Source organism: Phascolarctos cinereus, unplaced genomic scaffold (genome assembly GCF_003287225.1).
Source record: "Phascolarctos cinereus isolate Bilbo 61053 unplaced genomic scaffold, phaCin_HiC Scaffold_4;HRSCAF=312, whole genome shotgun sequence".
NCBI classification, from domain to species: Eukaryota; Metazoa; Chordata; class Mammalia; order Diprotodontia; family Phascolarctidae; genus Phascolarctos; species Phascolarctos cinereus.
Genome location: NW_027555847.1, coordinates 373,817,881 through 373,832,905, shown reverse-complemented (window position 1 = coordinate 373,832,905; position 15,025 = coordinate 373,817,881). Strand labels below are relative to the sequence as shown.

General features: G+C 34.9%; 1 protein-coding gene across 3 annotated transcripts in view; it reads right to left on the bottom strand.

Moving 5' to 3' along the window:
* Positions 1–15,025, bottom strand: part of DYM (dymeclin) — a 571,335-nt gene that overhangs the window by 493,930 nt on the left and 62,380 nt on the right. For 2 of the 3 annotated variants that reach the window (XM_078153263.1, XM_020985814.2), the window contains exon 3: positions 1,515–1,567. The exons of the other annotated variant lie outside the window; for it this stretch is intronic. In XM_078153263.1, coding sequence (XP_078009389.1) covers positions 1,515–1,567 — 53 coding nt within the window. The remainder of the gene's footprint in view (positions 1–1,514; positions 1,568–15,025) is intronic. 3 annotated transcript variants of the gene reach the window in all.

Sequence of the window (15,025 nt, the reverse complement as noted above, 5' to 3'; positions counted from 1 at the left end):
CTCTCACCCAATCTTACACATTGGGTGTGTAGACAAACCAACACATTGGGTAGATGGACAAAGCACCAAGAGTGACTGAAGACTCATCACTGCTTTAGTTGTGGGGCATGTATAATTGTTGCTGTTTGTATCTTTTCCCACCAGGTTGTGTACAAGGTGGCTTAATGGATTTATATTTTGATTTGTTGGAAACTTTCCATTTTATTCAAGAAATGTCTGTTCTGTTTAAATCCCTTGAATAAAGAGGAAGTTTTTATAATTTAAAAAAAAATCATTCCAGTGAATCTGTAACCCCAGCACTCTTGAAATGCCTGCTCCATAGATAATAAACTTGCTTTCATCTTAAGCCTTTTCCTTTCCCTCTCGCTGCATCTTTTTGAACTCACTAAAATCTGGATTCTTCCTGATAACACAAGACTACAGACATTTTCAATGGCTCTCCCCATGCCTGAAATTCTCCTCTTCCTAATCTGTCTTCTGGCCTGGTCTTCTGGCTTCCCTGGATTTCTTCAAGGCTCAGCTAAAAATTCCACTTTCTACAAGAAACCTTTCCTGACCATCTCCCTTAATACTAGTGCCTCCTCTAAAACTACCTCCAATTCATCCTGTATATATTTTGTTTGTACATAGCTGTTTTCATGTTGTCACCTCCATATCACTGTGAGCTCCCTGACAGCAAGGACTATTTTTTTTTTTGCATCTCCAGTGGTTAGCACTGTACCTGGCACACAGCAGGCACTTAATAAATGCTTGTTGTTGACTGACTGAAGAAGCATACTAGGCACTTAATAAATGCTTATCGATTGATTAATTTCTTCATCTAAAGCCTACTAAAGTCCAAATCTAACCTTCTATATATAGCTCCTGTTCTTCCATTCTAATGACAAAATACGGCATAGTAGAAAGAACATGGTGCTACTTGCTACACACTCTTTCCTGCTCCCCTGCCTTTCCTCATGCCATGTGCCCCGCCTGTAATGTCCCCAATCCTCTTTTTCTACCAATTCATGCCCATCCCTTCCATCCAAATCTAGTCCTGTGTTCACCTCTTTCCAAGAAGCTAACTTTAACTACCCCCATATCATACTCATTACACCATGAACTCTTAGCTGCAAAATGCTGTTGTCCCTCTTAAGCACATTCCAATATACACAGAATTCTCACAGTCAATATTGCCACCATAGTTCAAGGAAGCAGCTGAATCATATTAATATACAATTTTTCTATAATGTGCTTTCCTCCTAAAGGATTTTAGAAGAGTGGAGTGCTTTTTTAAAAAAGAACATTCATTAAACACCTTGTTAACCAATTCAGCTTTAAACCTTGACTGCTTAAAAGAACCAAATCAAAACTGTTAAGTTGTTTACAAAAATATGGGCTAGTGAACTAACTTCTTGAGAAACAAGATTATCTTATAAATGAGTGTTTAATCCATATTTGAGGAATGCTGCATGCTAAAACTATAGATTATCATAAAAGAAGACCTGTTCATCAGCCAATATTAATTCTCTTACCTAAAGACTTGCAGACTGAGACAGTGGCTTCCTCTAAGAGCTTCAGTTCAGCACTGGGAAGGAAAGAAGAGGAAAGTGCTTCGTTGGAGCATAATAGGTATACAAAATATTTGAGGGACTTTTTTCAATACTCAATTTTTTTAAAAAGCTTATCATTTCACTGGAACATAAATATTTCAAAATTATTTCACAATATGGAATTAGAACTAGAACAAACATAATACCCAGACAAAAGCATGCTTAATATTTTAACTTAAAGACACCATTCATCAATAACAAATATTGATTAAATAATCACTATGTGTACAGCACTATGATAAGCACCACTTTCACATCATGAACAGATGGTCTTACAATAAACAGGAAGTTCTCCAATATCAGTAAGATCATAATGCAAACCACTACTTTGTTAACTGGTCTGTGTATTTCTAATCACATACGGGTTAATCATCTTTTACTAGAAAAAGGAAGGAAAGGGAAAGATGGAAACAAGGGGAGGAAGGGGAAGGGGAAGGAAGGAAGGGAAGAAAAAAAGGTCATATGGGGGTGAGGAAGGCAGAGAGAGAGGACATATAAATAACTAGATACACACACAGAGTAGCTAGAAGGTAATCTTTGAGGGGAAACAGTAGAAACAGTAGGGGAGAGAAAGAAAGAATTCGTGCAAAAGGTAGGAACTGATCTGAATCTTGAAGGAAGCCAGGGAAACTAAAGGTGAAAGTGGGAAGAAATCAGTATAAAGTCCAAGGGGCAAGAAATGGAGTGTTCCTAAATATATGTTATTCCAGAAAATTTAAATTAAATAAAATCTTATTTTTGCAGAGATTTACATTATAATTTCAGGGATGATATCCTCTTATACTCTGACACTGAGTAAAAGCTCCTATTCTTTTTACTGATGACTTCTGTGTCTATATCAGTCTTTTCTGCATATCATAACCCATTCCATCCCAATAAGCTCCAACTTGTAAGAAGAAAAAAAAGACTATCTGATCCTGTTCTGAACATTCTATTCCCAGAGACTATGATCTCTACTAAAAGAAGAGAGGTACATTTCCTTATCTCTTCTCTCAGGTCCAAACTGGTCATTACAATCACTCAACAATTAGCTTCATTTTACAGTTCTTTCATTTACATTATTATAATCAATGTATATAATGTTGTTCTGATTCCACTCATTCCAGTCTTTATCAGTTCATCAAATATTATACCACAACAATATTCTGAGACATTTCACATACCACAACTTGTTCAGCTATCCTCTCAATCAACAGGTACCCAATTTGTTGCCAGTTTTTTGCTACCATAAAATGTTTTACTATAAATATTTGAGTATATATGGCACTGCTTCTCTCTTTGAGATCTTTAGGATATACATACTTATGTGTGTATAACAAGTCCACATAACAAGGTTGGACTTGATGACCAAACTCCCTTCCAGCTCTAAATCTGTGAACCTACCAAACAGTAGTTGGATTTCTGGGTCAACAATTTAGTGATACTGCTTACATAATTCTAAATTTATTTCCAGAATAGTAGATCTCCTTGAGGCTGGGAGCTGTCTTTTCTTCTTTTTGTGTCCTCATAGCTTAATACAATGCCTAGCACACAGTAGGTGCTTCATAAATGTTCACTGACTTACTGACTGACCAATTTATAGTTCCACTACTGTGTCTGTTTTCCCACAATCCTTTGAACACTATGTTCCACTTTTTATCAATTTTTTCCCAAATTGTTGCATGAGGTGAAATGTCAGAGCTGTTTTAGTTCACATTTCTCTCATTATAAGAGATTAAGCACAATCTTTCATATAGTTGCTGAGTGTTCGCAATTCTTTTGAAAACTACTCACATCTTACCTATCGGGGAAGGCTCTTGGTTTTATATATCTGTATTAATCCCCTAAAAATCAGACATCAGATATCAGATTTTATCAGAGAAGTAGAAGGCAGATTTAAATCCAAGTTCTTCAAATTCTGTGCTCAGGAGTATAACATCATTATTGTTATTATCATCACCATCTCCACACTATCATTTCTCTTCCTTGTTTCACTAAAAATTCTCCCACTAGCCATAAATATGAAAGGTTCTTCCTTTTATTATCCTCTAATTTTTTTTATAGTTAGGGCATGTATCCATATGGAACTTATTATACCATACAATGCAACACGGTCATTTAAATTTATTTTCTACCAAACTACTTTATAGATAACCCATAGGTTCCTGAGAGATAAGGAATCCTTCCCTCAATTGTTTATGTTAGTGGGCTGACCAAACCCTGGGATACAGAGTTGCAGCATTTTTGTTTCTTGCTCCATTGATCTGTTTCATTCATCTACTCAAAAAAATTTAATCCATAAATAAAAAGTATAGAGAAGCATAGTGAAAAGAACACTGGATTTGGAGTCAGAAGTCCTGGGTTCAAATCTCAGCTGTCACTACTACCCAACCTTGGAGAAAGTTGCTTTATGTCCTGGGCTTTAATTCCTTGTCTGCAATATGGTAAGGTAGGATTTGATGACCAAACTCCCCTCCTGCTCTAAATCTGTGAACCTACCATATAGTTATATGTGCCTGGAAATCTGTAAATTAAATTTTGTAGTATGGTCATCTTTGTTTTATTAATGTGGCATGGTTTAGAGAGCTGTTTTCTAAGACCAAGGCTTAAGCCTTACCTCTGACACAAGCTGGCTGTGCGACCTGAGAAAAGTCACTTGTCCCTTCAGTACTCTTGGTAACTCCTTAAAATCATAAGTTGCAGAGAAGGTGCCAACTTGCACTGACAGAAGGAGTTTCCTGGGGGCAGCCAGGTGGCACAGTGGATAAAGCACCGACCCTGAAGTCAGGAAGACCTGAGTTCAAATCCATCCTCAGACCAAATACTTAACACTTACTAGCTGTGTGACCCTGGGCAAGTCACTTAACCCCAACTGCCCAAAAAAAAAAGAGGGGGGGGAGTTTCCTTATCTGGGAATTTCCTGAATCAAAAATGGTTTAGTCCCAATCACTTCTATATTGCTATGGCCATCCATAAACACTTTATTCCTCCAATGTTTTGCCTTCCTTCTAGAAAAAAAATGTTTTAAAATAATATTTCTATGAGTCTTTGAATGTGAATTGCTATGTACCTAAACCCCAAAGCTAGCAATATTTGTAATGGAAATAGGCTGCATGCTTTCCTAATAAATCTGAGGTAAAGCAAGGTTGTCACTTCTCCCCACTTTTATTTGACAAGCTTGTTCTACCCTAAATTTATTAGGAAAAAGCAAGCTTTGGGGTTTAGATACATTCTATTTTATCATAATTTACAAAGTCCCTTCTATCTCTATGCTTTTTAAAGTTTTATTATAATTTTCCCCAAAACTTTGTGCATCTGCTGATAGGATCATGTGGATTTAACTATCATCTCTATACAAATGACTCTCAAATATACTTATGAAGCCCCATATTCTTTCCTGATCTCCAGTCCCACATTGTGAATGGCAGAAATTTCAAACAGAATGTCCCAGAGATATCTACAACTCAAAATGTCCAAATCAAAACTCATTATTTTTACTTCTCCTTTTCCAAACTTCACTTTTTCTGTCAAAGGCATCATTATTTTAGGTGATAAGATTTATATCCTTGGCATTATTCCCAACTCCTTAATCCCTCACACATATCCAATCATTTGCATATCTTGCTGATTCTACTTCCAAAATACACATCCAATACCTTCTCTCTATCCAGACAGTTATCACTTTAAGTCAGGCCCTCATCACCTCTTGCATGGATATTTGCAACAGCTTCCTAACTGGTCTCCCTGACAAATTCCTCATCGTTTCATTCCATACTATACAATGATGCCAAAGTAATTCTCCTTAAATGCAGATCTGAATGTCACTTTCCTGCTCTCAATCAACTCCAATGACTTCCTATCTATCATCTCAAGGATAAAATAAAAACTCCTGCGTTTAGCTTCACGACCTGGTTCTCAACTTTTAATTTCTAATCTTTTATTCTTATTCAACATTCCTGTCAATCCGGTGCAACGCAGTCAAACTGGCCTTATCTCTGCTCCCTACACACAATGTCTTTTCACTGGCCATCCCACATGTTTACAATGTGTTCCCTTATTACCTCTGATTCAGAGTTCCTCTCTTCCTTTAAGACACATCTTCATGAAGCATTCCAACTAACTGCTAGTGCTCCCCTTTACTATTATGCATTTATTTCTCACTTAATATCTATACAATGTATACTCATATATGTACTTTCTGTCTCTTCCATTGGAATGTAAACTCTTCACATAATAATTTTTTCATTCTTTGCATTTGTATCCCTAGTACTTATTATCATGGTACCTGACACACAGTAGGTGTTTAATAAATGCTTGCTGAATGACTGGTTCAAGATGTCATTTTTATATCTCCATTAAGGCTTATACTCCTGAATTAATTACTGCATTTTATTGTACGTAGTCTATATAAGCATTTGCAAAAAGACCACTATAAAAATAATTGTAATTTATGAATCAGTATAATTTACTGAGAATGAAATGGTTGAAATAATCTATGAAAAATATCATAAGTCCTTCCATATCAAATCAACATGTACTCGGGTACCTGGTGACTTCAATGCAAAGGAGGGGAAAAGCGAGGGTGGGGAGAAATACACTGGAAAGTATAATTCCTGAGAAAGAAATGAGAGATAACAAAGACCTGTAGATTATACTGAAGCTTCATACCTCTAGAGTATAATTTTTTTTTCAGAAAAAAGAATTGGTAAGCACTAAAGCATCAAATAACACCATGAAGAATGAAATTGATTATATTATAAGGAGTTATCCTTAAGTTACCTGTTTGCGTACAGTCAGATAACTGACCCATCAGAGCTAAGAGAATAAGCAAAGATGAGAGATAAAAGGGGTTGGGGTGGGGAAGAGGGAAGGAAAAGGAGGGAAGAGAAGGGAAGGTGAAATTGCTTACCTAGATTAGAATATAAACTTCTGCAAAATCTTACAAAGAATGATGGGTGGTTATGAACAACTCATAAAGCAAACAGTGAAAGTTAAAATCAATTTAAAGAAAGCTTGGCAAAATACTCATCTAAGCAAAGCCATCCCTCAGGCATTCAAGGATGGAAATGCAAAGAAGACTGACTACCCAAAAAAAAGGAAGAAATCTGTGGAAAGCATTTCAACAAAAATTTTTCTCCATTAAGAACAAGATAACTATCACACTGGACCCTGATATGACAATCCCTGAGAAACTTATACAGGGGGTAGAAATAGCACTAGAGAAAATAAATACAGGAAAAACAGGTAAACTAGACTAAAATGTATAAAGGAGATTCATGCTGGAGACAGTACAACTGTGAGGGCATAAAAGACCAATATACAAGGCATTTGAAAAAGAAAAAGATCTCAGACTCTTTTAACACTGAAAAAGAGGACCAAGCGATCAAAAATCACTGACCCATATGCCTACTACCTCCTCCTTATCAGACACATCTCTCCATGAATTGAAGGCATCCTCAACCACAAGCAGTAAAGAACAAGCAAGTTTTTGCAACCAATATTTGACAATGGACCACATCATTACTATCTTCCAAATAGCATCCCATCACCATCTCCAATGCTTAGCATCAGGCTTAGCACACAGTATGCCCTTAATAAACATTAATTGACTGACTAGTTACCTGAAAGAAGCAGAGAATCTAAGATGTCATTATGTTTCATGTTTGTTAATTATGAAAATGTAGCTGATTGCTTTCTGTAAACTGAAACTCTTTTCTCAAGCTTTCCATGAAAACAAAGACCCATCTTCTCAAAATTACCATTTTACTAGTGTTGCTATATGGCAGTGAATCACTGAACACTACTATGTCCAAAAATCTAAAGATGAGTATCACATACAGGACAATGGAGAGGCACGTGATGAAAGTGAATAGGCCGTAAAACCAATGAGTAACTCCATAGAATAACAGCAAAAAAGATCAAATGACAGGAAGAGAAGATGAGTATGTCACACAAAAGCAAAGGATGCCATCAATGTAGGGAGAAAGAAAGAAAAGCTTTCAGTTTGTTGAGTGAACCCCCTGAGGTAAACATTTTTGAGCATATAGACAAGAGTCACAGAGAATGGTCAGGCACAGATGGGGTTGCGATCTATATCACTGAAAGGAACTTCCAAACTGATGAGACCACAGGTCCATTTGAGAATTTTGAATATGGTCTACAAAGCATGTTTATTGTTTTTGTCCTTTAAAGCTAATTTGACATTTTTCTGTAGTCTACTCTAGCCCATAGCCAATTTTTGTAAAAGGTCTATATGATGCTGAGGAGAAATATGTATATATTCTTTTATGTGCCCATTCAAAACATAGTCTTTCAAATGTAACTTTTCAAATCTAAGTTTGTTTCTTTCTATGTTTTCCTTTTTGTTTATCTTCCTTTTAGATTGATGCATTGAGTCAGTCTATTAAAGTCAATTATTGTGTTGTTATCTGTCCTTGTGCATTTCTGTTAGTTTTGCCTTTATGAAGTTAGATGACATGCCATTTAGTGAATAGACACCTAATAATGATACAATTTCATTGACTGTTCTCTTTAAGGATAATATAGTTGTCTTGTTTCTCTCCTTTAACAATGTAAATCTTAAATTTGCCTTGTCTGAGAGTAAGTTTGCAACTCTACTATTTTGGAATTTACATATAAAAAATGTTATTCCAGTCTCTCATTTTCCTACTGCACATATCTTTATTTTTTCAGTGTTCTTTATGCACCAAATTGCTTGCTTTGTCTTCTTATCCATTCTGATATTTGGTTTTGTTTCACTGGGGAGTTTAGATTAATCACATGTAGGATTATAACTGTTAAGTTTGCATTTGTCTGTATACTTCTTTTGTATTATTTATTCCTATTGCTCCTTTAAGACAAGTCAACAAGTATTTTTAAAGGATCTGCTACATGTTCTAGGCACTATGATGATTAATCCCTGTGATTAATTTTGCTAACACTAATTTGATACGAGTCTTCTTCTACAGCCTCTGTGAAGTATATATATGGATCTGCTTCTACCTGCCCTATCCCAGGTTACTTGAATTTATTTAAACTGTTAGTTTGTCTTTATTTTTAATTATTCATTTGACCCCTTTAACCCTTCCTTCTTTCTATCTAGATAAGAACATAGCTTTTAAACTATTGCCTCTTGTCTCTCCTACCCTCCCACCCCACTTCCCATCATCACCATGCTTTCCAGTACAACTATTTAATCTGAATAATATTTGTATTCAAACATCATATATCACAAGAGACTCTAAATGGATATGAGACCTAGTTACAAAAGATCATATCAGAAAGCAGGGGCCAGCAAGCTATAGCTCAAACTCACGTAACAACTGTTTTTGTATGACCAGCCTGTGTGAATAGTCTACCCTTCCTTGAAATACAAATATTTTTAAACGCAAAAAATGTAAAAATAATTCTTGGCTTGTGGGCCATAAGAAAACATGTGGTACCAAGATTTGGCTCAAAGACCATAGTTGCCAAGCCCTATCACAGAGGTCAGTGAAAATAAAGATTATATGTGTGTGTGTATGTATGCATGTATTTATTTTTCCCTAAGTTCACAGACCCCCTGAAATTCATTCACAGACCCTCCATGAAACATATTCACAGACCCTTCATGGACCCCAGGTATATTAGAGAAATGCAAATTAAAACAGCTCTGACTTTCTACCTCACACCCATCAAATAGACAAAGATAAAAAGGAAGGAAAATAATAATTGCTGGATGGGTTGTGGAGAGGGACTGGTACACTAATACACCAATGATGAGGTTGTTCAACCATTCTTGAAAACAATTTGGAACTACAGGCAACTGGGTGGCACAGTGCTAGGCCTGGAGTCAGAAAGACCTATGTTCAAATGTGAACTCAGTCACTTCATAGCTGTGTGACCCTGGCCAAGTTACTTATCCTCAATCTGCCTCAGTTTCCTCAACTAAAAAAAGGAGATAATAATAGCACCTACTCCCCCCCCCCCGTTGTTGTTTTGGATCACATGAGATAATATTTGTAAAATACTTAGCAGAGTGCTTGGTACAAAACTTAATAAGCACTTAATAAGTGCTTGTTTTCTTCCATCAGATAGTAGATACAGCCACTTTGGCCTGTATCTACAACTGCTAAGTCTGTACCTGAAAGACATCAAAGAAACATATTAAGGACCCATGTACCTCCATGCAAAAAACAACAGCAGCATTTTTTATTACAGCACAGAACCGGGAACAAAATAGGTGCTGCTCCACTATGGATATAAATATTATTTTTGCATTAATAATAAAAAGGAAGGGTTCAGAGAACCTTGGGGAGATCTGTATGAACTGACACAGAATGAAGAGAATAGAAACAGGAAAACAATTAATACAAGTAAAATATGCTTTAAAAAAAAAGAGCAACGATGAAAAGACTTAATAACCATAATCAACATAATGCTTTCCACCTCTTGGCAGAGAGGTGACTCAATGTGCAAATGAGACATACATTTTCAGACACAACCAATGTGTGAAATTGTTTTGGATGTCTATATATTTATTTGTTGTAAGAGAGGCCTTTATTTTTCTTCTTTTGAGGAGAGGGAAAATTGGGGACATTAAGAAGTAGTAACAAAGTTACTTTAAAAAAAAAAAGAAAAGAGCAACAATTAATCATTAAAAGGGGAGAAGGCAGAAAGAAGTTTCCCAAGGGGAAACAATCAGGACAATGCTGGAACTACCATGTGAAATCTATATTACACACACACACACACACACACACACACACACACACAAAATTCCAAGATGCTCATAATGGGGAAAAAACTACATAGAAAAAGCAGAGTTTCACAAACAATCCTTTTTTTCTTTATATATCAAATTGCTCATGTTTGTCAAAGTTTATTAAGTTCATAATTTTTTTTAAAAAGATGAAAATCAGAACTCTCAAGTAAGAATTTTAAGAAACAAACATTTCAACTGAAATGACTAAATAGTTGGAATCTAACTAAAGCTTCAGATATTGAAACTGTAGTTGGTAAAGAGGCAAGCAAAAATTGAATCCAGGTTTTCTTGACTCCAAGGCTAGCTCTCTGCTCACTACTGACCCAGGTTACTACTCAATGAAGTAACAACAAACTATAAATGTATGTAAAATATAAATTTAAGTGCATCAAATGGGGGGAAAAAGCCTAAGTACTTTTTAAAAATTCTAGCTGTAATACAAATTTCTTAAAGAAAAATATACAAGGTGAAAATCATAGCTCTGAAAAGACTACTGGACAAATTAGATTTGACAGTAAATACTAAATGGGGATATCAAGAATATTTCTTTTCAATTTTTCACTTTTTTTTTTTTTACAAAAAGTGATCCGTACTGAGTACAAAGAACTCATAAATAAATGTAGAAAGGCAGAAATTTTAAGCTTCCTTTTGCAGGCCCTAACACAATTTTTTAAAAGCATTCAGTAAAGGAAATATGAACATGAGATATAAACAAATGGAAACTTAGTAATGATGTTCTGAATAAGTGCAATGATAAATAATTATGCTAAACAGAAAGTTTACAGTGAGACAACATATCAAAATTTTGAAGAAGTAGCAAAAGCAGTTTGAAAAGAAAATTTGTATCTCTGAAGACATATTTTTTCATAAATCCAGAAAGCATAAAAGAAAATTTAAAAATGAAAGGAAAAATAAAATTGGAAACAAAGACTATTGAACTGATTAAAATAAAGATCCGTTTTTTGAAAACTAACAAAATTAATAAACCATTAGTTAAAGTAGAAACACACTAAAATTATTCCTACCTCTCTTTTTCTCTTCTAGGAATATTATGTAAGCATTTTTCTGAAGCCTTTGGAATAATCATAAAGAGAAATCTGGTCTTTTTAGCTAAACAATGAACTGGACTAAATCTTTTCCCCTTATGAAAGAAAGGCCTAACCACTTTCCTTAAGGAAACAGTAAAAAGTTCAGGGAAGAATTCTGGTCTCCCTTTTCACAGAATTAAAAAGGTGACAAGACAAGGCTAAGAGGCCTTTGACTGCTGTAGATCAGAGTAGCACCCTCTTTTCACATTGCTTAGACCAGACTATGATAGTGATCAGTTAAGAAAACAAAGAAGTCCTATTAATTCAGGTAATAGAAGTTCACCTTGGACCAGATATAAAGGAGAATCCTTAAATGGAATGAATAGTTATTAAAGCAAGCTGTTAACTAATATGTTACCTGAACTCTAAACCCTTGCTGAATCATGATTGTGGAATTTTGTATATTGTTTGGTAACTCTATCAATTTAACTACAAAACAACTTGTGAAAGAAATATTTCTCAGCAGAAATTAACCTAGTTAAAATTACTAAAGTTAAAAAAAATTTTTTTAAAAATTAGTAAAGTTGTTCCTTGCTGGTCCCAGCACTTAACACAGTGCCTGCCACATAGTGAGTATTTAATATATGTTTATTGACTTGTTGCAAAAATTTTAAATATAATTTCTGCAAAAAGACTAAAAGCAATGTATTTTTTAAAGGACTAATTATAAACAATTGGATTTATGCCAGGAATTTGAGGATGGTTCAAACAAGAAAAATTAGCATAATTAATAATTTAAATAATAAAACTCACATGTTTCCTTTTTTTCTATTCTTTCACTTTGGGATTTTTTTTTCCATCTCAAGTACCCAGCCACAGTGTCTGTCACATAGCAGATGCTTCATAAATGCTGGTTGATGTATTATGTTGGGGGGTAGATGGAAGGACAGAAAAGCTTTTCCTGAATATGATCAAAAGTAGTTATCTAAAACCAAGAGTCAGACTGTGATATAAAAACAAAAAACATCAATAAAACTTTTTCCTAAATACAATAAAACTAAGAACTAGCATTACTTCTTTTGGACAGCCACTGAAAGCTTTCCCAATTAGATATATTAGAAAATGTATATAAGAAAAATATATAAATACTGTGCTCTGAATGTTATGTTTAAGTCTGCCAAAAACAATTTTTATTAATTTATCACTATTCCAATCCAAGCAGAGAGAAGAAACAGACAGACCGACAGAGACAGAGAAATATTCAAACTGACAAAGTCCACTTAAGTCCTAGAACATCTCTCTAAGGCAAGGCATTTTGAAATAACATTTAAAGGAATTATGAACAAGGAAAATATGACAATATAACAAAGCACAGTTTTGTTTAACATTCTGTTCCAACTAACAGAACAATATTTAATCTTTCTTGAAATCATCTAGAGAATCATTCCCCCAAGATCCCTCATTACTACCCTGAAACCTTTGCTGAATTAATCAAAAGGACTTCCTACCTCTGATCCCTTCGGGAAAAGGGGCAAATGTGCTGCACTTAAGTGGATCATAATTCTCACCTCTTCAGGAGAAGTGAAAAGACTATGGTCTTAACTCTACCTGCCCCATGCCTGGATGATACTCCTTCCTTACTACTCTTTCAGATGGTCCCTTCTTTTCCTGTAAGACACAGCCTCTTCTGCGTGAAGCTCTTCCTGATCTCCTCCTTTGGAAGGCCTCCAAATTCCCTTGCATTTCAATACTTTTTATTTACTTCTATTTATTCACTTTTTAATGTATCCTGTACATACTACTCCCTGTATTCACTATTCCCTTCATTAGAATGTGAGCTCCCTGAAAATAGAGATAGTTTCATTTTTAATATTTGTAACTCATCTCCAGCACCTATCATAATACCTGGCCAATGAGTGATTTATGAATGTTGGACAAAAGATTAACAAAGAAAAACACAATTTGGAAATCCCATTAAAATCCAAAGGGCTGATTATTTTGTTGTACTAATTGGGTTTTTTTTTTTAATCAAATACTGTTTGAAAAAAGGCACAACAAAAATTTTTGTAAGGAGATTTTTGTTACAGTCGGGGGTTTTTCCCCATAATCTGTTCCCTTCCTACCTTTTCATTATACTTATAAAATAATATACTTATAAAATCAGCCATTTTACCTTATTTTGTTATTCTTTACACATAACATTTCATCTTCTATCTTCATACCTTCACACTGGCTGTCTCCCTTCCCCAGAATCATCTTCCTCTTCACCTCAGCCTCTTAAAATCTCTGGCTTTCTTCAGACTGAATTCAAACATCACTTTTTGCAGGAAGCCTTTCCCAGCCATGCAACTGTTAGGGCAGACCCCTCTAAGGTTACCTGTATGTATTTCTTCTGTATTTACCCTTTATGTGCCTATTTATATGTCACCTCCCTCATTAGAATGTAAGCTCTTTGAGGGCTGGCACTGTGATTTTTGTCTTTCTTTGTATCCCCTGTGTTTAAGTACAGTGTCTGGCACATAGTAAACACTTAATAAATGCTTGTTGATTGAATTGATAGATAATAGAATTAATTTCTGTATTTTAAAATTCTGATCAAACTACTCAGGGATGGAACTTTGAAAAGCAACCTATAAACAATAAAATACAGTATATGCTAAGAAACTGACATGTAGGCAAAAATATCAGTTAAGTCCAAGTAGAAAAGAAAAAAAAAATAAGCAAATGATATAGAAAAAAAATCCTGAATGTTTTTTCTGTTATAAGGACAGAGGATGGACTACATCAAACACTTATTCAGAGAATGCTGCTATATGTCACTGATCAAGATTCATGAGGTGACAGGAGAGCAGCAATAACACTGGCACTATCAGATCTGCCTTGCACCACAACCCTACAGAGAAAAGTCATTTGAATGCATGCATGTAAAAACTGTAACTTGGTATTAATATTAAACATGTATCCTTTCATTAATTAACAGTGTACCAGTGTTAGACTTCAAGCAGTTATTCAAAACTCACAAACAAAAAGGAACATTTACTAAGGAGAAAAGCTAATTAATTTATCAACTGAACTGTAGTTGAAGAATTCTAGTTTCCACAACCAAAATAAATCAACCAATAAACTATTTCAGATTATTGCCACAAACGAAATGTGAGGAATTTATTTTACATCTTTATTAACTTCTCCAGCAGCTCAACTAGTAGAAGAATCATACAAAAGGCTATATTGTTGGTTAGAAAACTACTATTTTTACTTAGAGAAGTAATTCCCTAAAGTAATACCCAAAATCAGTTGTAGGCAATCTATGTCACTAATGCCAATCACTGACACTGGAGGTGATTGCTAGGGCACTCAACCATTTCCCATCACATGTATCTCTTCCTTATTCTTGCTTTCCTTTTCTCTCTATCCATTCTATCCTTCTTTATCCTCTCTCTTTCCCCCTGATCTGCTTGCTATTACCTTATTTTTCAAAGTGATACACACAATGGCATCCTTACAAACCACTTAGTTCCACTGTTGGAGCCAAAGTGACTGTGGATCTGAATTACAACTTTGAGACAGAAGGACTCTACTCATGCTATAATGGGTTACAGCTTACCAAATGCTTATGAAGCAATTCTGAAGACTAGGAAAAAATGTCTTGTTTTCTCTGAATTTGGAAGGATTTAAGGTGCCAA